Source organism: Schistocerca nitens, chromosome 4 (genome assembly GCF_023898315.1).
Source record: "Schistocerca nitens isolate TAMUIC-IGC-003100 chromosome 4, iqSchNite1.1, whole genome shotgun sequence".
NCBI lineage: Eukaryota > Metazoa > Arthropoda > Insecta > Orthoptera > Acrididae > Schistocerca > Schistocerca nitens.
In genome coordinates this window covers 971,372,040-971,396,759 of record NC_064617.1, presented here as the reverse complement: position 1 = coordinate 971,396,759, position 24,720 = coordinate 971,372,040, and the positions used below count along the sequence as shown (strand labels likewise).

General features: G+C 45.0%; 1 protein-coding gene across 1 annotated transcript in view; it reads left to right on the top strand.

Moving 5' to 3' along the window:
* The window catches only part of LOC126252732 (proton channel OtopLc-like), a 318,240-nt gene that overhangs the window by 23,989 nt on the left and 269,531 nt on the right, over positions 1 to 24,720 (top strand). Inside the window, exons 3-4 of the mRNA XM_049953634.1 lie at positions 313 to 420; positions 13,877 to 13,991. Coding sequence (XP_049809591.1) covers positions 313 to 420; positions 13,877 to 13,991 — 223 coding nt within the window. The remainder of the gene's footprint in view (positions 1 to 312; positions 421 to 13,876; positions 13,992 to 24,720) is intronic.

Sequence of the window (24,720 nt, the reverse complement as noted above, 5' to 3'; positions counted from 1 at the left end):
TTTGTAAATAGCCTTTCGCTCCCTGTATTTTATCCCTGCCACCTTCTTTAAATTTACAGGTGGTGTAATCAGTAGACTTTAAAATTTTTGTCCATGCCCCCCCCCCTCTAGAATTTAAAGCGCGCGCGCACACACACACACACACACACACACACACACACCACAGCAGTGTTCACACACACACACACACACACACACACACACCACAGCAGTGTTGTGGACTGGACGAGGTGTGCAGTGATTGGCTGGCTGGCCGGCTGGCTTTTAGCTTTAGGACGTGTCTGAGCGGCGCGCTCGCTCGCTGTGTTGCAGGTTGCCCTCGCCCACCACGATGATGTCCCCGGTTCTCTACAGCACGGCGGCGCTCAAGAGGCCCTCCAGGATCGACCAGCTGCAGGGCGAGTGGCGCCAGATGGGCACGTGAGTACTCCATTAGCTCCCTACCACAAGAAGCACTGCCGATAGCGCGCCGAAGCCGCTCACGTCCCAGCCCGCAACACCCAAACAGTTATTCCGATACACCTTTTCTTTTCACAAAATGTTCTGTTGCATCCTGAAATCACAAACATCTCTGTGCGCACTATTAATCTTGTCACAACTGTTACAGACAACTTCCTTACAGATCTTTCACTACTACTCCTATACCTTCGTAACTCCGATACTTAGGAAGTTAATATTTAAGTAACCACAGAAACTCTCACGGCGAATTTGTTGTATAAAGTGGTCACTCTAGCCGAGCGGTCTTCGCGCTGCAGTCATGGACTGTGCGGCTGGTCCCGGCGGAGGTTCGAGTCCTCCCTCGGGCGTGTGTGTGTGTGTGTGTGTGTGTGTGTTTGTCCTTAGGATAATTTAGGTTAGGTAGTGTGTAAGCTTGGGGACTGATGACCTTAGCAGTTAAGCCCCATAAGATTTCACACACAATTGAACATTTTAATCACTGTAAACATACGTGATTTTGACAATTAGCGCCGTTGCCGTCTCCAGGAAAGCAGCCGACTCTTGAAGAAATAAAGCGTGTAGTACACTGGTAGACGACCCTCTGACATCTGTAAGATTGCGTTATGCAGGATGTTTCAAAAAGAGGATACGTACACTACTGGACATTAAAATTGCAACACCACGAAGATGTGCTACAGACGAGAAATTTAACCAACAGGAAGAAGATGCTGTGATACGCGAATGACTAGCTTTTCAGAGCATTCACCAAAGGTTGACGCCGGTGGCGACACCTACAACGTGCTGACATAAGGAAAGTTACCAACCGATTTCTCATACACAAACAGCAGTTGACCGGCGTTGCCCGGTGAAACGTTGTTGTGATGCCTCGTGTAAGGAGGAGAAATGCGTACCATCACGTTTCCGACTTTGATAAAGGTCTGATTGTGGCCTATCGCGATTGCGGTTTATCGTATCGCGACATTGCTGCTCGAGTTGGTCGAGATCCAATGAGTGTTAGCAGAATATGGAATCTGTGGGTTCAGGAGGGTAATACGGAACGCCGTGCTGGATCCCAACGGCCTCGTATCACTAGCAGTCGAGATGACAGGCATCTCATCCGCATGGCTTTAATGGATCGTGCAGCCACGTCTCGATCCCTGAGTCAACAGATGGGGACGTTTGCAAGACAACAACCATTTGCACCAACTGTTCGACCACGTTTGCAGCAGCATGGACTACCAGCTCGGAGGCCATGGCTGCGGTTACCCTTGACGCTGCATCACAGACAGGAGCGCCTGTGATGGTGTACTCTACGACGAACCGGGGTGCACGAATGGCAAAACATCATTTTTTTCGGATGAATCCAGGGTTTGTCTACAGCATCATGATGGTTGCAAACGTGTTTGGCGTCATCGCGGTGAACGCACATTGGAAGCTTGTATTCGTCATCGCCATACAGGCGTCTCACCCGGCGTGATGGTATGGGGTGCCATTGGTTACACGTCTCGGTCACCTTTTGTTCGCATTGACGGCACTTTGAACAGTGGACGTTACATTTCAGATGTGTGACGACCCGTAGCTCTACCCTTCATTCGATCCCTGCGAAACCCTACATTTCAGCAGGATAATGCACGACCGCATGTTGCAGGTCCTGTACGTGCCTTTCTGGATACAGAAAATGATCGACTGATGGCCTGGCCAGCACATTCTCCATATATCTCACCAATTGAAAACGTCTGGTCAATGGCGGCCGAGCAACTGGCTCATCACAATACGCCAGTCACTACTCTTGATGAACTGTGGTATCGTGTTGAAGCTGCATGGGCAGCTGTACCAGTACACGCCATCCAAGCCCTGTTTGACTCAATGCCCAGGCGTATCAGGGCCTTTATTATGGACAGAGGTGGTTGTTCTGGGTACTGATTTCTCAGGATGTATGTACCCAAATTGCGTGAAAATGTAATCACATGTTAATTCTAGTAAAATATATGTCCAATGAATACCCGTTTATCATCTGAATTTCTTCTTGGTGTAGCAATTTTAATGGCCAGTAGTGTAATATTGTGCAAATTACCTATCGCTGCGCCTCGGATCGGATATTGGAGAAACAAATACATAGTCTAGTTTATATTAACAGCCGCTAGATATAGTTGTCTTCTGTTCTGCTTGCTAATCTTCATATGTTTAAAATGCCTACTCAGCAGTAGAAATTATTTTGTGTTCTCGAGTTTGCGAAGTGCAATTCCGTGGTTACAGTGAAATGACGTTTCAGGTTGAGGTACGCAACCGATCCTCCGAATGGGTTGAACATTCTCAGATGGTATCGAGAGTTTCTACGTACAGCATGTGTATGGAAAGGAAAGAGTCCTGACCGCCCTCGTGTTCCTGAAGAAAATGTTGCACGAATTCAAACTGCCTTCCAACGTACTCCTTCAAAATTAACTCGTCTTGCCAGTCGGGAGTTACAGCTACCTACAACAATAATTTGGCATGTTTTGAGACGTCGGTTGGTTATGAAGCCGTGCAAGCTATAGCTATTACAAGTTCTGCGTCCTGATGACAAACGCAAACGTGTGGCATTTCGTAACGAGATTCTTGATGCTATTGACGATGGTAACACTTTCACACAACGCATCATGTTCAGTGACGAAGCGACTTTCCATTTTAGTGGTCAGGTAAAAAAACACAATGTTCGAATTTGGGGCCTACAGAAGCCACATGCAGCCATTGAGCATGTACAAGAGTCGGCCAAAGTCAATGTCTTTTGTGTGATAGCCCCATCATCTGTTTGGAGTCCATTCTTCTTTTATGGAAACAGGGTTAACGGTCAGCAGCATCTCGCTATGTTACAAAACTGGTTGCTTCCGAGGCTGCACGAAGACAAGTTCATTTCTCAACAAGACGGGGCACCCCCCCCCCCCCCCACTGGAGTTGCCAAGAGCGGGAATGTCTGCATGAAACTCTACCGGACCGTTGGATTGGTCGTCAAGGGGCTGGGCGACTTAGTATGTCTCAGCTGGGCTCCACGGTCGCCGGATTTGACACCCTTTGACTTCTTCCTGTGGTGTTTCGTTAAAGACCATCACTCCGACAGAACGTGGAAAGTTGAAGAACCGAATCCGTACTGCCGTAACATCAGTGACGGAGGACATGCAGCCGGCCGCGGTGGTCTCGCGGTTCTAGGCGCGCAGTCCGGAACCGTGCGACTGCTACGGTCGCAGGTTCGAATCCTGCCTCGGGCATGGATGTGTGTGATGTCCTTAGGTTAGTTAGGGTTAAGTAGTTCTAAGTTCTAGGGGACTGATGACCACAGCAGTTGAGTCCCATAGTGCTCAGAGCCATTTGAACCATTTCTTTTTTTTGGAGGACATGCTTGCCCGAGTATGGCGGAGGGGGGGGGGGAATAATTTGAATATCGATGTGATATTCTTCGTGTCACTGATGGAGGACACATTAAACATTCGTAATCTGAACTTGAGAGGTTCGTTAATATGTGTGGGAAGTTTCATATTCGTATGTCTTAAAGTTTAATAAATATTTGCATTCGAAATACGTATATTCTTTTTGAAACACAATGTACTTCGACCACCAGCGCTTTCCTGACAAAGACAATAGTGATTGTTGTCGAAAGCGAGAAATTTTTGTTGTGAATTAACCCTTTTACTACCAATTTTTTTTTGGAGGGGAAGACCTAAATGTGTAGCTATTTTCATTAGTGTCTTACAAGGGGAGGCCGCCAATTGTGAAATTCAGATTCGATTCATACTGCGCATAGTAAAAGCTCATGGCCAGAGGTGTAATGTGGCAAAGCACCAAGATGCACTTCTCAGCCGTTGTCGAGAAAATCGACAGTTAAAAGAAACCGTTGCGTGAAATACTCTCTACGAGTCACAAATTTCTACAGCGTCGTGGCGCAGCGGTAAGCGCTCGGGTTCGTAATCCGAAAGTCACCGGATCGAATCTCGCGCCATGCAATTTTTTTTATTATTAGTTTTTTGTAATTAATGAATTGCTTATGCGTGTTGGTGAAGGCGGATCGCTCTCCAATTGTACCGCCTCCATTTTTCCATTTGTTTAACAGGGTGTACCAAAGCTCTCACGTCCGCACTGATTATATATATATATAATTCCCGGCAATCAGTTGCAACAATTATGCATATAATAAGTTGTTGAAAGTCGTTTGTCGTGGAAAAACTGGCGACTTCGAACATCATTATGTTTTCCGCAAACAAAGTTGTATTTCACAAATGTTATTAATTGTCTTCATGCTGTTAACCACGTATAGTTAACGGAAGACGTAGAAACGATATTCCGAAACGAATACGTACAGCGTAAGTCAAACATTCGAATTAGAATAGAGACCCCACGAACCCAAATTTGCTGTGGCAGGTATGAAATATAAACTCCGTTACTCGCTCGTTACACTTGAAGGACAGATGTTGAATGGGCCGAAACGAGCCGCCGCATAACAACGTAGTTGCCTGCTAACTTCGAAGGAAGGTAGATGCGGTCCCTAACGCAACTTATAACATCGTCGAAAATCAGTGCGGACGTGAGGGCTTTGGCACACCCTGTTAAACAAACGGAAAAATGGAGGCGGTACAATTGGAGAGCGATCCGCCTTCACCAACATGCATAAGCAATTCATTAATGTTTGAATTACAAAAAACTAATAATAAAAAAAATTGCATGGCGCGAGATTCGATCCGGCGACCTTCGGATTACGAACCTGAGCGCTTACCGCTGCGCCACGACACTGTAGAAAATTATAAATCGTAGAGAGTATTTCACCGCAACGGTTTCTTTTAACTAGATTTTCTCGACAACGGCTGAGAAGTGCATCTTGGTGCTTTGCCACATTACACCTCTGGCCATGAGTTTTTATTATGCGCAGTATGAATCTAATCTGAATTTCACAATTGGCGGCCTCCCCTTGTTAGTAAGAAGTAACAATATTTCCCGGATTTCGGAGACAACTGTGCAAAAACCACGAGACCTATAAAAAGAGTCTCATATCAGTGGCTAGAGCATCTTTGCAAGTTTATAACTCGCATTACAGGTTTTCATTGTCGGTACGATATGTTACGCGGGAAACGTCAATACTTGTGTGCAACTCATTGACACGAATTGTCTGGGAAGGCACGACAGCAACCCGCCTTGCATTTGTAGGCGCGCACTAATTCAATGCCCCGATACGGAGCGGAGAACTGACAGTGAAACTTGAAGACAGAATAACTTACAAGTGTAAGCTATAACTATAAGTATCCTCTAAACCATTGACAGGCTTTCCTTTTCCAATGGAAAACAGATACATAGCAATAACATGAAGCCGATTCCCCTTGATTCCCCTTGCTTCCCTGATAATCTGCCGTGGAACGCATACTACAGAATGACAGGGGAAACATTTAACGCGACGAATGCACGGATAGCAGTTCACGGAGTTGCCATTTTTGTTTCTGATTGCCCTTATTTTCAGCTGAAATAATTTCACTCGCGTGAAGTCAATGGATGCAATGAACATGAAATCAGTGAAGCTGGAGTGAAATGAAATGTCACTGAAATAACTCTCAAAATGGTTAACTCCCAGTGCAATGACTGCGTCATGCCTAAGGAAATTCCGTGCCACACCGACCTCGAATCTGTTTTTCCTGTTTATCGCGAGCACCCGCCTTAACAAATGTTCAGCTGTGTGTGAAGTCTTATGGGACTTAACTGCTAAGGTCATCAGTCCCTAAGCTTACACACTACTTAACCTAAATTATCCTAAGGACAAACACACCCACCCATGCCCGAGGGAGGACTCGAACCTCCGCCGGGATCAGCCGCCCCGCCTTAACCATTAGGCTATTTGATCACGCCTCCGCGCCTTTCTATTCTTCTGGTGGCCTTATTCGGGAGTGTACAACCGTTTAATATTGTTGGAAAGCAGTATGAGGAAAACCGGTGACGACGAATGTTTTTCTTTAGTCATGGCCTATTCACTCCCGATTACTACTTTCCTTCCTTTTATTAATTCATAATTCTAAATCTGTAGTGCATAGCCTGTGGTTTTTCCTTACATAGCTGTACCACTCCTCGACCAAAAAGGTCTACCTCGTTTAAAATTCTACATGTTCCTAATCTTTTTCCCTCAGCTGTGAACTTTCAATTTCCTCAGTCTTTGCTAAGGACACTATACAGATCACAATGGACGGATAGCTTATACTGGGACCATTGATACTCTGGCTGTGTTTAATTAAAGCTTGATCTTCTATTTTCGTTTTTTACGTGGAAGATCCTAATTCTGGAAGTTTCCTTTAAATTAATTTTTTGTTTGATTTTGAACTCGTAATTCATAATTCTAAATCTGTAGTGCATAGCCTGTGGTTTTTCCTTACATAGCTGTACCACTCCTCGACCAAAAAGGTCTACCTCGTTTAAAATTCTACATGTTCCTAATCTTTTTCCCTCAGCTGTGAACTTTCAATTTCCTCAGTCTTTGCTAAGGACACTATACAGATCACAATGGACGGATAGCTTATACTGGGACCATTGATACTCTGGCTGTGTTTAATTAAAGCTTGATCTTCTATTTTCGTTTTTTACGTGGAAGATCCTAATTCTGGAAGTTTCCTTTAAATTAATTTTTTGTTTGATTTTGAACTCGTAATTCATAATTCTAAATCTGTAGTGCATAGCCTGTGGTTTTTCCTTACATAGCTGTACCACTCCTCGACCAAAAAGGTCTACCTCGTTTAAAATTCTACATGTTCCTAATCTTTTTCCCTCAGCTGTGAACTTTCAATTTCCTCAGTCTTTGCTAAGGACACTATACAGATCACAATGGACGGATAGCTTATACTGGGACCATTGATACTCTGGCTGTGTTTAATTAAAGCTTGATCTTCTATTTTCGTTTTTTACGTGGAAGATCCTAATTCTGGAAGTTTCCTTTAAATTAATTTTTTGTTTGATTTTGAACTCGTACTGCCTTCGTTGTAACTTTGCTGTTGTTTAGCTTTCGATGACTGTGTGTATTTCCAACTGCGAGAGAAACCAAATACGAGGGCAGTTCAATAAGTAATGCAACACTTTTTTTCTGAAACAGGGGTTGTTTTATTCAGCATTGAAATACACCAGTTTATTCCCCAATCTTTTAGCTACACAACACTATTTTTCAACGTAATCTCCATTCAATGCTACGGCTTTACGCAACCTTGAAATGAGAGCCTGTATGCCTGCACGGTACCATTCCACTGGTCGATGTCGGAGCCAACGTCGTACTGCATCAATAACTTCTTCATCATCCGCGTAGTGCGTCCCACGGATTGCGTCCTTCATTGGGCCAAACATATGGAAATCCGACGGTGCGAGATCGGGGCTGTAGGGTGCATGAGGAAGAACAGTCCACTGAAGTTTTGTGAGCTCCTCTCGGGTGCGAAGACTTGTGCGAGGTCTTGCGTTGTCATGAAGAAGGAGAAGTTCGTTCAGATTTTTGTGCCTACGAACACGCTGAAGTCGTTTCTTCAATTTCTGAAGAGTAGCACAATACACTTCAGAGTTGATCGTTTGACCATGGGGAAGGACATCGAACAGAATAACCCCTTCAGCGTCCCAGAAGACTGTAACCATGACTTTACCGGCTGAGGGTATGGCTTTAAACTTTTTCTCGGCAGGGGAGTGGGTGTGGCGCCACTCCATTGATTGCCGTTTTGTTTCAGGTTCGAAGTGATGAACCCATGTTTCATCGCCTGTAACAATCGTTGACAAGAAATTGTCACCCTCAGCCACATGACGAGCAAGCAATTCCGTATAGATGGTTCTCCTTTGCTCTTTATGGTGTTCGGTTAGACAACGGGACCCAGCGGGAACAAACCTTTGAATATCCCAACTGGTGAACAATTGTGACAGCACTACCAACAGAGATGTCAAGTTGAGCACTGAGTTGTTTGATGGTGATCCGTCGATGATCTCGAACGAGTGTGTTCGCACGCTCCGCCATTGCAGGAGTCACAGCTGTGCACGGCCGGCCCGCACGCGGGAGATCAGACAGTCTTGCTTGACCTTGCAGCGATGATGACACACGCTTTGCCCAACAACTCACCGTGCTTTTGTCCACTGCCAGATCACCGTAGACATTCTGCAAGCGCCTATGAATATCTGAGATGCCCTGGTTTTCCGCCAAAAGAAACTCGATCACTGCCCGTTGTTTGCAACGCACATCCGTTACAGACGCCATTTTAACAGCTCCGTACAGCGCTGCCACCTGTCGGAAGTCAATGAAACTATACGAAACGAAGCGGGAATGTTTGAAAATATCCCACAAGAAATTTCCGGTTTTTTCAACCAAAATTGGCCGAGAAAAAAATGTGTTGCATTACTTATTGAACTGCCCTCGTACATCAGCCTGCGAGAATACAACAAGAATTAATGGCCTTGTTTTATAATCTTACTAAAAAATGTGCAAACTGATTAAGTCCTGAACTTTGCTGTTAATCTCTTTAGTTAAACAAAGTGGTCGTTGTGCGTTAAAGATCTGCCTAATCTTTTCATGACATGTTCTCTGTAACGTTGGTAATTTTCGTAGCCAACTGATCCTGAAATGAAAATGTCTTTCCTCTTAGTGTAATTGCTTGGGAACACAGTACTTGCTGCTTTCTGTGCGCCAGCTACAAATTTCTAAATACAGTTGCTGAGCACTTAGTGCAATGGTCCAGACAACAAGTAAACTATTTCATATAGATCATTGAGTTTCCTTTAATTTACGTCTATGGTCACAAACGTTTTGTTATCAGATTTCCGATTTCGGTCAACAATGACCATCATCAGATCTGTTTCATAAAAACGAAGTCCTAATGTACTGCAGCCATAGTGGCATCGTCAAATTTTTAAATGCGGAATCAGCACCAACATCGTTTCGGCCGGTGTGGTCGAGCGGTTCTAGGCGCTTCAGTCTCGAACCGCCGGAACGCTACGGTCGCAGGTTCGAATCCTGCCTCGGGCATGGATGTATGTGATGTCCTTAGGTTACTTAGGTTTAAGTAATTCTAAGTTCTAGGGGACTGATGACCACAGATGTTTAGTCCCATAGTGCTCAGAGCCATTTGAACCATTTTGAACCAACATCGTCAAATACATATAAATAACATCATACGCACGAGTCATGTTGTCAGTAGACTTTGTTTTTATGAAACAGATCTGATGGTGGTCATTAAAGAGCGATCGGACCTTACTTTTAGAACAGCCCTCGTATGTTAAGTCATTTAGGTACCAGACAGAAAATAACAGAAATACATGTGGCACGTTGATGTTTGTGTTATGACTTTCCTTATAACTCCAAATGAGAACTTCTGTGATAAATCATAAATAACTTATTTCCCTTTTTTCTTCACCTGTGGAGCAGGTGTTTTAAACAGTAACATTTACACAGTCTGGTACCGAATTTTTGCAAAACGATACTTTGCAATAAACTGAGATCACTTTAGCAACATTCTAACTAACTTCAACTCTTGATGATCCTTGCACATTTAACAAACATAAATAAATCACTAGTTCATTTGAAATAGGATACTCGGTTTCCTGAACACTTACGAGAGGATCCTGCATAGGTTCATGATCAGGATAAGAGTTAGGGTTCTAAACACAGGTTTACAGCACTTGGATTGTTATTAAAATAACTCACACAGATTAACTGGTCCATGCTCTGATATATATATCTGTATGCATTAAGTTGGTGGAGCAGTGGCGAAGTAGTGGTGGCAAGCGACTTGGCGGCTAACTGTACTCACGGCTCTTGATGTTTGAATGCTCTGTACAATTTCTTCTTGGCGACGGATTTTTACTGTGTTAGAGCCATTCCTTATTGCTGAGAGTACCATGCAACAGCCAAATCCACATCCGAGGCAAACTACCTTGCAAAGCGGCTTCCGATTGCCTCCTTTGGCACCGTCGATGTGCTCCGTGCAACGGCTAGCCACTGACTGCGTGCCGTTCCCACCAAGGAGCCGCCCAGTTCGACCGCCAAGACCACCTTTCACATCGCGCCGAGCCACTTCCGCTCACGATGGACTTTTGTATATTACAAACACAAATGTCCTATGCATGAACCAGCTTCCAAATATACAAAGTTTGTCTTCTAAATGTACACATATTACAAAATTTCATTATTTTAAAAATCATTTACATTTTTCCCTGTATACACTACTGGTCCTTAAAATTGATACACCACGAAGGTGGTGTGCTACAGACACGAAACTTAACCGACAGGAAGAAGATGCTGTGATATGCAAATTATTAGCTTTTCAAAGCATTCACACAAGGTTGGCGACGGTGGCGACACCTACAACGTGCTGACATGAGGAAAGTTTCCAACCGATTTCTCATACACAAACAGCAGTTGACCGGCGTTGCCTGGTGAAACGTTGTTGTGATGCCTCGTGCAAGTAGGAGAAATGCCTTCCATCACGTTTACGACTTTGATAAAGGTCGGATTGTAGCCTATCGCGATTGCGGTTTATCGTATCGCGACACTGCTGCTCGGGTTGGTCGACATCCAATGACTGTTACCAGAATATGGAATCGGTGGGTTCAGGAGGGTAATACGGAACGCCGTGCTGGATCCCAACGGCCTCGTATCACTAGCAGTCGAGATGACAGGCATCTTATCCGCATGGCTGTAACGGATCGTGCAACCACATCTCGATCCCCGAGTCAACAGATGGGGACGTTTGCAAAACAACAACCATCTGCACGAACAATTCGACGACGTTTGCAGTAGCTTAGACTATCAGTTCGGAAACCACGGCTGCGGTTACCCTTGACGCTGCATCACAGACAGGAGCGCCTGCGATGGTGTACTCAACGACGAACCTGGGTGCAAGAATGGCAAAACGTCATTTTTTCGGATGAATCCAGGTTCTGTTCACAGCATCATGATGGTCACATGTGTGTTTGGCGACATCGCGGTGAACGCACATTGGAAGCGTGTATTCGTCATCGCCATACTGGCGTATCAGCCGGTGTGATGGTATGGGGTGCCTTTGGTTACACGTCTCGGTCACCTCTTGTTCGCATTGACGGCACTTTGAACAGTGGACGTTACATTTCAAGGGTGTTACGACCCGTGACTCTACCCTTCATTCGATCGCTGCGAAACCCTACATTTCAGCAGGATAATGCACGACCGCATGTTGCAGGTCCTGTACGGGCCTTTCTGGATAGAGAAAATGCTCGACTGCTGCCCTGACCAGCACATTCTCGAGATCTCTCACCAATTGAAAACTTCTGGTCAATGGTGGCCGACCAACTGGCTCGTCACAATACGCCAGTCACTACTCTTGATGAACTGTGGTATCGTGTTGAAGCTGCATGGGCAACTGTACCTGTACACGCCATCCAAGCTCTGTTTGACTTGTAAGTAGGCTGTTTAGGTTTTTTTATTGGTAACGCCACCTCTGTATGAAAATCACTGGCTGTGCTGTGTGCAGTCTGTGGCTGCTTTGTGATTCTGTAGTGCATTTTCATGCCGCGAAAAAATAGGTTGGAAATGCTCACAAATTTGTGTTTTTACGTCATTACAGACTTTTTGACATTTCGATTCAATGTTATGTAACTCAGTAGTTAAATCTTCACGTGTTTGTTCAAGAGTTTGTTCCAATGAGTCTAACTTTTGAAGCTTTTGCTGTGTTTGTCTCTGATTTTGTTCCATTGTGTCTAACTGTTGCTGTGTTTGTCTCTGATTTTGTTCCATTGTGTCTAACTTTTTGAGATTTTGTTTCACTGTGTATAACTTTTTGAGATTTTGTCCCATTTGTCTCTGATTTTGTTCCATTTGTTGCATTAATTGCAATAATAATGTATTAGTGTCTGGAATCTGTTTCTCTATGCTTTTTGGCAGTGCATTTTCACCGGCAACATTCACATTTTGACAAGCAGAAAATGTGTCTTGACTCATTTGAGAAAACGGTGATGACCCAGAACCTGAATCTACAGTATTTGCGAAATTGTGTCCTGTCATTTCGGATTCCTGAGGCGAGCTGTTGCCGACCGATCGATCTATAATCCTTCCTGTTCACTATTTGTTTCACTGTCTACGCCATTGTTTGCCGCCCGCTCCATTTCCCTGTGCACAATTACCAAATTACTACTTTGAACATCAGTTAATTCATTACTCGGTGGCGCTAACACACTGCTTTCGTTTTCACTGTCATTTCGCAGTTTACTTTGGAGCCTAGTATTACGTTTTTCACATGCCATTATTGTCACAGAATTTCACACGACAACACAGAAAAACACAATTTGAAGAGAAAAAATAAGAGAACACATTAACATAACACTGAAAATAATATCTAGTTAATTGCAGCTGCGAAATACTTGGTGCAAATCTACATGCATGCCACAACTGTTTTACTGTACAACAATGAAAAAACTACAACTACAATGGAAATTCTCTCTATAATTACGCGCTGCCAATAAACAAAATCTACACTAATTACACAAACTACAAGAAAAAATCAGAAGATTCCAGTGAGGTATCCTAGGCTAAGGGTCGACATATGAAACGTCCCCTTTGAACATTTATACACGAGTGTGCTTAAACTGACACACAATATTTTGTTAGCGCAACGCAATCTGACTTTCAATAATCCCTACAAAAGAATGGGCCCTGACTAACATTAAACTATACCTTTCACAAATCACTTACCTCACAAAAATCTTCGCTACTCAAGCTACTGCAATACAGCAGCGCCACTACTGCCAGCTAAATAAAAGATTCAAACTATGGAAGGCACTAACTACTGATAGGGATAGTTAGCAAATGAAAGATATTAATAGAGAACAAACAATATATTTACCTTGATATCATCATATATAAATATAGCAGTTCATGACAAATTTCAAAACTCCGCCATCTCTCTCCCCACATCCACCACTGCTGGCGGCTCACCTCCAACTGCGCAACGTTACGCGCTGTTCACAGCCAGCTGCCTAACACTACAATGGCGAGTATTACAACAATGCAAAGCAGACACAGACTGCACACAGCACAGCCAGTGATTTTCATACAGAGGTGGCGTTACCAATAAAAAAACCTAAACAGCCTACTTACAGACTCAATGCCCAGGCGTATCAAGGCCGTGATTACGGCCAGAGGAGGTTGATCTGGGTACTGATTTCTCAGGATCTATGTACCCAAATTGCGTGAAAATGTAATCATATGTCAGTTCTAGTATAATATATTTGTCCAATGAATACCCGTTTATCATCTGCATTTCTTCTTGGTGTAACAGTTTTAATGGCCAGTAGCGTACATCTCAATATTTTCAAATCAATGACCTCAACTAACAAAGAACACACGCTCCATAATCGTAGATACACAGTTTCCTAATATAAGGCTGCCACTAATCGATACAAGTGTTACATGCTGGACTGTGCTGATGCGTGGTGATTCGTGTTGCAGGGACGCACTGACGACCACGCTGTCGGCGCTGTACGGCAAGCTGCTGGTCGTGATGGGCATCGCCTTCCCCATGGCGGAGGTCATCTCCACCTACATACCGCCATCCTTCTACGAGGTACGTATGAGCGTCGCACATCCCTGATAACAAGTGCGAGCTGTCCAGGTGTTTGTGTCGGAAAGCCGTCACCGCCGCATTTTACTCCAGACTCGTTAGTCAGGTGGAAAATATCTGCATAGGTAACCTTTTGCATTAAATCTTGCTAAGACCTCCCCAAAACGAAAAGGCATAGTGCAAAGCCACGCCATCAAGGGACGGCTGACCGAGCGGTCTAGGGCGCCTTGCCACGGTTCGTGCGGCTCCCTCCGTCGACGGTTCGAGTCCTCCCTCGGGTATGGGTGTGTGTGTTGTCCTTAGCGTAAGTAAGTCTAATTTAGATTAAGTAGTGTGTACGCTTAGGGACCGATGACATAAGCAATTTGGTCCCATAGAATCTTACCACAAATTTCCATTTCCAAGGGACGGCGATAAAATTTTAGAACTAATTAAACTGAAGAAAATGAAGCAGTCCACGCTAAAAATTACTTGAGAAACATAAGTAATTAAAGGGTGGGAAAATGTACATATCTGTGTTATGTGTTACTTTCTTCGTGTATGGGCCCACAGCCTTGACGTACTTTATGAATGATGAAACCATTTCTTTACACAGAATGACCCATGTTGCATCAGATTTCGCATTACATTAATAACCACTTTTATGCTGTAGCTATCTTCAAACGACTGCACCAACAATACCATCAAAAATATTAAAAAGGAAAACACTTCGTTCTTCTTCTTCGTCGTCTTTCGATTGGGCTAGCTAAGGACCAATATATTCAACTTTTCAGCCTGGACAGGGACTTGATATTTGCCCAGTAATCCTGCATTCTCTGGCTCTGTTTCTCGTCTCTCTCTCTTGTCAGCCGGCCGCTGTAGCCGAGCGTTTGTAGACACTTCAGTCCGGAACCGCGCTGCTGCTACGGTCGCAGGTTCGAATCCTGCCTCGGGCATGGATGTGTGTGATGTCCTTAGGTTAGTTAGGTTTAAATAGTTCTAAGTTCTAGGCGACTGATGACCTCAGAAGTTAAGTCGCATAGTGCTCAGAGCCGTTTGAACCATTTTTCTTGACTTCTATCAGCCATGGTGTCACGGTCTTCCTGCTCTTCCAGTAGTTGAGAAGTCGGTTGGTCGGTCTTATTGGGTCCACCTTTGTGATATGTCCGTAGAAAGCGAGACCTCTCTTCCTGTGTACATCTGTGATTTTCTCGATATGACTGTATGGCTCCTGGTTCGATTGTCTTCTGTACTCACCATCTGTTTTGATCGGTCCCAGAATCTTTCTCATGGTCTTCCTGTCCTGAATCTCTAGTTTATCTGTCATCGCTTTCCTGTTCAGCTTCAAGCATTCTGAGGCATACAGGGCTTCAGGGTGGATAACTGTTTGGTAGTGTTTTGGTTTGGAATTGCGAGATAGGCATTTCTTATTATAGATGTTCTTGGTTAATCGATACGCTAATTGTAACTTATTAATCCGAGTTGCTAGTGCTGTTTCTCCGATAGATAAGGTTCCAACCATTCTCCTAGATACTTCAGTCTACATCTACATGGATACTCCGCAAATCACATTTAAGTGCCTGGCAGAGGGTTCATCGAACCATCTTCGCAATTCTCTATTATTCCAATCTCGTATAGCGCGCGGAAAGAATGAACACCTATATCTTTCCGTACGAGCTGTGATTTCCCTCATTTTATCGTCGTTATCGTTCCTCCCAATGTAGGTCGGTGTCAACAAAATATTTTTTTGTTCTGAGGAGAAAGTTGGTGATCGGCATTTCATGAAAAGATTCCGTCGCAACGAGGTACGCCTTTCTTTTAGTGATGTCCAGCCCAAATCCTGTATCATTTCTGTGACACTCTCTCACATATTTCGTGATAACACAGTACGTGCTGCCTTTCTTTGAACTTTTTCGACGTACTCCGTCAGTCCTATCTGGTACGGATCCCACACCGCGCAGCAGTATTCTAAAAGAGGACGGGTGAGCGTAATCTGTCGCTTTCTCAGTTTGACCTTGTTCCAGCTCTAGTTCACTGGGAGTATCGCTGATGTTGGTGAGCTATATTCTCTTTTCTAGTGACAATTGAAGCCTGGAGTTTGAGCATATTGAGCTGCTTTACTTCTACTTCCACTGAGCTTGCTATAAGTGCCAGATCATCTGCGAAAGCTAAACAGTCTACTGCTAGTCCCTTCCGTTTCCGTCCCAGGTTAAGAACTCTCGATATACACTCCTGGAAATGGAAAAAAGAACACATTGACACCGGTGTGTCAGACCCACCATACTTGCTCCGGACACTGCGAGAGGGCTGTACAAGCAATGATCACACGCACGGCACAGCGGACACACCAGGAACCGCGGTGTTGGCCGTCGAATGGCGCTAGCTGCGCAGCATTTGTGCACCGCCGCCGTCAGTGTCAGCCAGTTTGCCGTGGCATACGGAGCTCCATCGCAGTCTTTAACACTGGTAGCATGCCGCGACAGCGTGGACGTGAACCGTATGTGCAGTTGACGGACTTTGAGCGAGGGCGTATAGTGGGCATGCGGGAGGCCGGGTGGACGTACCGACGAATTGCTCAACACGTGGGGCGTGAGGTCTCCACAGTACATCGATGTTGTCGCCAGTGGTCGGCGGAAGGTGCACGTGCCCGTCGACCTGGGACCGGACCGCAGCGACGCACGGATGCACGCCAAGACCGTAGGATCCTACGCAGTGCCGTAGGGGACCGCACCGCCACTTCCCAGCAAATTAGGGACACTGTTGCTCCTGGGGTATCGGCGAGGACCATTCGCAACCGTCTCCATGAAGCTGGGCTACGGTCCCGCACACCGTTAGGCCGTCTTCCGCTCACGCCCCAACATCGTGCAGCCCGCCTCCAGTGGTGTCGCGACAGGCGTGAATGGAGGGACGAATGGAGACGTGTCGTCTTCAGCGATGAGAGTCGCTTCTGCCTCGGTGCCAATGATGGTCGTATGCGTGTTTGGCGCCGTGCAGGTGAGCGCCACAATCAGGACTGCATACGACCGAGGCACACAGGGCCAACACCCGGCATCATGGTGTGGGGAGCGATCTCCTACACTGGCCGTACACCACTGGTGATCGTCGAGGGGACACTGAATAGTGCACGGTACATCCAAACCGTCATCGAACCCATCGTTCTACCATTCCTAGACCGGCAAGGGAACTTGCTGTTCCAACAGGACAATGCACGTCCGCATGTATCCCGCGCCACCCAACGTGCTCTAGAAGGTGTACGTCAACTACCCTGGCCAGCAAGATCTCCGGATCTGTCCCCCATTGAGCATGTTTGGGACTGGATGAAGCGTCGTCTCACGCGGTCTGCACGTCCAGCACGAACGCTGGTCCAACTGAGGCGCCAGGTGGAAATGGCATGGCAAGCCGTTCCACAGGACTACATCCAGCATCTCTACGATCGTCTCCATGGGAGAATAGCAGCCTGCATTGCTGCGAAAGGTGGATATACACTGTACTAGTGCCGACATTGTGCATGCTCTGTTGCCTGTGTCTATGTGCCTGTGGTTCTGTCAGTGTGATCATGTGATGTATCTGACCCCAGGAATGTGTCAATAAAGTTTCCCCTTCCTGGGACAATGAATTCACGGTGTTCTTATTTGAATTTCCAGGAGTGTATTTTGTACTGCCATTTCTTTTCGCCACTCTCTGATCACCTTGTCCAGTGCACAGTTGAAGAGAAGAGGTGAAAGTCCGTCTCCCTCACCAACTCCTGTCTTTATCTCAAAGCTTTCTAAAAGTGTTCCTCTGAGTTTTACTCGGGATCTAGTGTTAGTCGGGGACTTTTGGATAAGGCTGTCGGTTTTCTGGTCCAGGCCCATTTCCTACAAAATTCTCATAAGGGTAGGTCTGTCGATTGAATCGTACGCTTTCTTGAAGTCAACAAAAGTAACTACGTTCTGTTAATTCGCTAGTTTAACTTGACTTTATACTGGCTTGAAGTTAAGGATCTGTTCAGCACAAGAAAGACATTTTCTGAAACCACCCTGATAATCTCCAGGTTTGGGGTCCAATTTAGGTTCAGCTCTGTTCAATAATGCTTTAGATAATATCTTATAGGTGACTGCTAACAATGAGATCCGTCCGTGATAGTTGATGTCAGTCAAATCACCCATCTTGTGTAAGGGGTGGGTCAGAGCATACGTCCAGTCATCTGGTAACTTCTCAGTATCCCAAATGTATCTCGCTCAACTTGCTGATTCTTTGTCTTCAGCCTACTGTTCTGTAAAATTATGTTTGTTTGGTCACGAAACGGCTTTCGGCTTGTCAGGCCATCTTCAGGTGACAGCTGATTGTTGCAAACACGGCTGAACATTATGTGCTGTTTACACGGGTGTTATTGTACAGAAGAAACAAAAATGACGAAGTGTTTACATAGGAAAAACATACGCTTTCCATGGAAACATTCCGTCATTTTTATGTCTTCTGCGCAACAATATCTGTGTTCGTGATCAAATAAATTCGGTATGGCAGAACATTAGGAAACGTTTTCCTTTTTAATGTTATTATCATGCTCTGCCAAGCAAAGACGGAAAATTCATTTAACGTTAATACCATCACAGTTTACTTTTTTTTTATCTTGATCTGAACATGTCATCATATTTGCTCCAGTCTTCTAGAAATGAGCAGCTCGTAAATTACCTGGAAATTTATCTTCTAATAAGAAACAAAACATTTTTCTCGTTGCGTTGGGAGTCACTTGAAACATTCTACGAATAATATTTATCTAGCCTGACTACACTAAAAAACTTCTAAAATTACGTTACAAATACCTTTCGAAAAACAAAGATGATTCCACAGAATGGATAAAACCATGCGGCTGAATTCTGACATTTCGTTTTACAGCACGACAGGTTCAGAACCGACTTCCGCCATCAAGTGGCAAACACTTATTAGTGTAAGAAACATGTGTACATTAAATGCAACGACTGAATGGTCACTCCGTCATTCCATACTGCCCTGTTGTTTGCTGTAGTGTTCTGATGTCCGCAGTGTACCGAAGTTTCTTACTGCTGAATACTATCATGAAGAGAGCGATGGAGTTCCCAACGGGGAATAAACTTCCAAGATATTTGGCTGTATTACGATTATCGTTTTCATCGAGATACAGCACCGCAGACTGCTCCAATCGATACAGAAGCATGTTATGTATCCGAACTTGTGATTGCGTGTCGGCAGCCATAAACATGGAACAAGTTGAGTCTGCTAGTTGTTCGCTGTTTACGGTAGCAGACACGCGATCGTAAGTTCGGATTCACAACACGCTGCTGCTACATCTCCATAAATGGGACACTCGTAATAGAGCCATAAAGCTCATCTGTTTTACGTAAAACGTAAAGAATCGTCGCTATGCGTTTAATGTGCGCGCGTTTCTCATATTAGCAGGTAACAGCCACATTATTTAAAATTTAAATTCTGCTGTTGCTACATCCATGAAGGTATATATATATATATACAGGGTGTTTCAAAAATGCCCGGTATATTTGAAACGGCAATAAAAACTAAACGAGCAGCGATAGAAATACACCGTTTGTTGCAATATGCTTTGGACAACAGTACATTTTCAGGCAGACAAACTGTCGAAATTACAGTAGTTACGATTTTCAACAACAGATGGCGCTGCGGTCTGGGAAACTCTATAGTACGATATTTTCCACATATCCACCATGCGCAGCAATAATATGGCGTAGTCTCTGAATGAAATTACCCGAAACCTTTGACAACGTGTCTGGCGGAATGGCTTCACATGCAGATGAGATGTACTGCTTCAGCTGTTCAATTGTTTCTGGATTCTGGCGGTACACCTGGTCTTTCAAGTGTCCCCACAGAAAGAAGTCACAGGGGTTCATGTCTGGCGAATAGGGAGGCCAATCCACGCCGCCTCCTGTATGTTTCGGATAGCCCAAAGCAATCACACGATCATCGAAATATTCATTCAGGAAATTAAAGACGTCGGCCGTGCGATGTGGCCGGGCACCATCTTGCATAAACCACGAGGTGTTCGCAGTGTCGTCTAAGGCAGTTTGTACCGCCACAAATTCACGAAGACTGTCCAGATAGCGTGATGCAGTAATCGTTTCGGATCTGAAAAATGGGCCAATGATTCCTTTGGAAGAAATGGCGGCCCAGACCAGTACTTTTTGAGGATGCAGGGACGATGGGACTGCAACATGGAGCTTTTCGGTTCCCAATATGCGCCAGTTCTGTTTATTGACGAAGCCGTCCAGGTAAAAATAAGCTTCGTCAGTAAACCAAATGCTGCCCACATGCATATCGCCATCAATCCTGTGCACTATATCGTTAGCGAATGTCTCTCGTGCAGCAATGGTAGCGGCGCTGAGGGGTTGCCGCATTTGAATTTTGTGTGGATAGAGGTGTAAACTCTGGCGCATGAGACGATACGTGGACGTTGGCGTCATTTGGACCGCAGCTGCAACACGGCGAACGGAAACCCGAGGCCGCTGTTGGATCACCTGCTGCACTAGCTGCGCGTTGCCCTCTGCGGTTGCCGTATGCGGTCGCCCTACCTTTCCAGCATGTTCGTCCGTCACGTTCCCAGTCCGTTGAAATTTTTCAAACAGATCCTTTATTGTATCGCTTTTCGGTCCTTTGGTTACATTAAACCTCCGTTGAAAACTTCGTCTTGTTGCAACAACACTGTGTTCTAGGCGGTGGAATTCCAACACCAGAAACATCCTCTGTTCTAAGGAATAAACCATGTTGTCTACAGCACACTTGCACGTTGTGAACAGCACACGCTTACAGCAGAAAGACGACGTACAGAATGGCGCACCCACAGACTGCGTTGTCTTCTATATCTTTCACATCACTTGCAGCGCCATCTGTTGTTGAAAATTGTTACTACTGTAATTTCGAAAGTTTGTCCGCCTGAAAATGTACTGTTGTCCCAAGCATATTGCAACAAACGGTGTATTTCTATCGCTGCTCGTTTGGTTTTTATTGCCGTTTCAAATATACCGGTCATTTTTGAAACACCCTGTATATATATATAATCTCAAGTTTATGTCTTTGTTCTGATCTACATGCAATATTATGTAGAAGAGTGTTTACAACGACTGAATGGTCACTCCGTCATTCCATACTGCCCTGTTGTTTGCTGTAGTGTTATGATGTCCGCAGTGTTCCGAAGTTTCTTACTGCTGAATACTATCGTGAATAGAGCGATGGAGTTCCCAACTGGGACAATATTACCGGTTCCGAAAGTAATGGAATAAATGTACTTCGAGCAGTGATTCGATACATAATATATGGTTACCGCGCTTCAGCTCCTGAGTGACATTTAACAGTATGAATGTCGTTATTCGGCTCTAAGGGTGTAGATATCCATAGATAAACGCGCTGCAATTGTAGCACTCAGGCAAGCAGGTTTAACTATGCCCCATACTGTGAAACAATGTGGCGTGTCTATAGGGGGAGTGCAATACCATTCACCGCCAGAAGACAACAGGCAGCGGAAGGGACCTACCACGATCAGGACGAGCTCGTAAAATAACTAAAGGTGATGACAAAATCAGCATAAATGCTATTAAGAGAGGTTCTAAATATCAGCACAAATTTGCGCAGTGTTGGTAGAAACGAACAAGAGAAACATATCTGTTGCAAGAGTAGTCACCAGCGATGTGGAAGGCGTAGTATACCGTTAGCAGAGCCTGTTCTGTTGATGGTGCGAATCGAGCGGTCTACTGTCTGTCGAATCTCTGGAACAGTTCTGAAGCGAATGCCACGAAGTGGTTCCTTCATCTTCGGAATCAAATGGTTCAAATAGCTCTGAGCACTATGGGACTCAACATCTTAGGTCATAAGTCCCCTAGAACTTAGAACTACTTAAACCTAACTAACCTAAGGACATCACACACACCCATGCCCGAGGCAGGATTCGAACCTGCGACCGTAGCAGTCCCGCGGTTCCGGACTTCAGCGCCAGAACCGCTAGACCACCGCGGCCGGCTCTTCGGAATCAAATCAAAGTCATAAGGACGTAAGTCCGGGGAGTATGGTGGATGGTACGGTACTTCCCAGTCCCATCGACCGAACAGAACAGCCACAGCTTGTGCTGTATGTGCAAGCGCATTGTCGTGCAAAATGACGGATGGGTTGCGCAGAAAGTGTCCCCGCTTGTTTCGCAAATGTGGTCGCAGGTGATGCTCCAAAAGCGAACAGTAGTACTGTGCATTGACGGTCTGCCGCGGAGGAACGTAATGCGTTAGGATAACACCATCACAGTCGTACACAAGAATCACCACACCTTTCACCATACTGGGGCTCTGACGCAATTTCGACTTTCGCGGCGACCAATAATGACGCCATTCGTTGGTTTGACGTTTCAGGTTTGGCTCGTTCGATGTGGCCCTTGTCTCATCCAGTGTTACCATACGGCGTAAGAAAGCCTCTCCTTCGCCCTCATAGCGCTCCAAGTGCGTCTGAGCAGCGTCGTAACGCATCCATTTCTGCAGTTCCGTCAAGTCATGCGGACCCCATCGTGATGCAGTTTTTCGCATGCCTAGGCGTTACTTCAGGATGCGAAGCACAGTCGTATTAGCTAATCCGGTTTCGTGGGCGAGCTCACGAATCGTATGGCGTCGATCACTGTCCACTAAGGCGGCAACAGCATGCATTTCTTCTTCAGAGACGCTAGGACGACCTGCCCGATGCATGTCTGCCACAGTTTGCCGACCTTCGTTGAAGGCTTCTACCCAACGTGCCACTGTTCTGTACGGCAATGCCGATTCCCGCACGCCTCTTGAAGACCCTGATGACACTGTCGTGCTCTACGACCTCTGGCACATTCAGTCTTGATCCAACTCCTTTGTTTCTGTTTCGAAAACATAGTGACGCCGTTACGTTAGACCGCTCGCTCACAAGTGACTGTGTATCCCTCGACTGTGCGCACACCGGTGACGTGGGACGGGCGAGTCCATTTGCTCGGATGTAAGGTAGGTATGTCAACAACGTGTGCCATCAGCGATAATAGTAGATTCCATAGCATAGTGTCTCCACAGCAGTCTTGCCACTATTTAAGTTTCAACCTACGTAGAAGGACCAAATCACTACCACCGCATACTTCATTATCATACCGTATCATGTTGACTGCGCTTAATAGAAAAAGGTTTCACATTAAAACAAGATAATTATCCGAAACATGAGTCGGCAGTCTGTAAGAGGTATACTGCATCAAGAAGGAACCTACTAAATGGAACGGCGTGACCGTTCCAAAGTCTTGGCTGAGTCCAGAAAGTTGACATAACAAGCAAGGAACGTCTCTGGAATGTGGTTAACGATGTGCGGAATCATAAAGCCACGCAATTGCTATGAAAGCGCATCGGCCGCACGTCTCGGATAGTCAGTCATTAAATCCATGAGAGAATCCTTTAATGAAAGTAAAATATAATATTTCTGCTTGTTTTATACATGTTTAAATGTATAAAAGAATATTTTTGGAGAAATCAAGCTTTGTTTGTGTTCATATCTGCAGTATCGGGTAAGTCATCGTTTTTTTAAATTGATGAGCGATACTGTATGTGCCGTTTCACTTGTGTATGGAGCACTTAGTACTCACTGGCGCCCAATCTAGGAACATTTTTACGCTCGCGTACTGCGACATTTTTTGGAGACCGTAAAAATCACCTGTGTAGGAATCAACATGCGTTGAGAAACATCTTTCTGAAACCCAACTCGCCCTGTTCGTCCACGAGATCCGTAAAGCAGTAGATACAGGCGCCCAGGTAGATGCCGTGTCACTTTATAACACCGTCGGGGTCTGTTACCTTTTAAAACTACGCCTATAATGTTACACGTCTGAAAGGATTTTCTTTTGTCATTGTGACTCTGTGTAATGGAAATATATCGCTCTATTTTTCGATTCTGGAAAGACTGTTATTGAGAGGAAACAAAAGCAAAACAAATGCGAATCGAACCAAGGTTGTATTAGCAATGTATTAAATTGTAATTAAGTGAAAAGAAACGGTCACCAGCGTAATTAGGCAAAGTTGTTTGTAACCAGTACTATCATGGTTCATAAAGAACGATAAGTTGTAAGGTGGCTATAATTTCGCACCTTACAAGCACTCATCCACATACTTTGCCGTGAAGTACAACCACAATTAGATAAGATTTGATAGGTTGTACATCGTATATATGAATATTTAAAGGAGACTGACTTTGACACGTACGCCTTGTAAATAATTGTTAACGCTTATTGCATAAAAGGTGACGGAGTGTCTTCATTATAAAAACGGCGTAATGAGCGATTGCTTATACTGTAGTTCAATTCTTTTATCTTGGCGGACCGCGCATGCCCGCCCAGACGCGGGAGACTGCTGCGTTGCCAGTTGCACACGCGAACAGAAGCAGCTGCATAGTATAGTACAGTTCGCAAACTTACCTTCCGGGGGGGAGCGCGCAGTTTATGAAGTAAAGCCACCACGGCCGCATTAACCCTTTCGCTGCTACAGAGACGTGCTCCCCGCATTCCGCGCTGTGCGCGATTTTGTCATCACTGCACTGCTCGCCTCTGCAGACGCATCGTGTTTCGACTGCTTTCACACAATTTATCATTCGATTTCAGAAAAACTATTCGGGCCAAAAATTTGATTTTTACACATCTTCTTGACTGATACCTTCCCCCCATAAATGACTTAATTTTGGATATTCAACGCAGTTATTGTGCAGCATTAGATGTAGTAAACCATTGCACGAAATT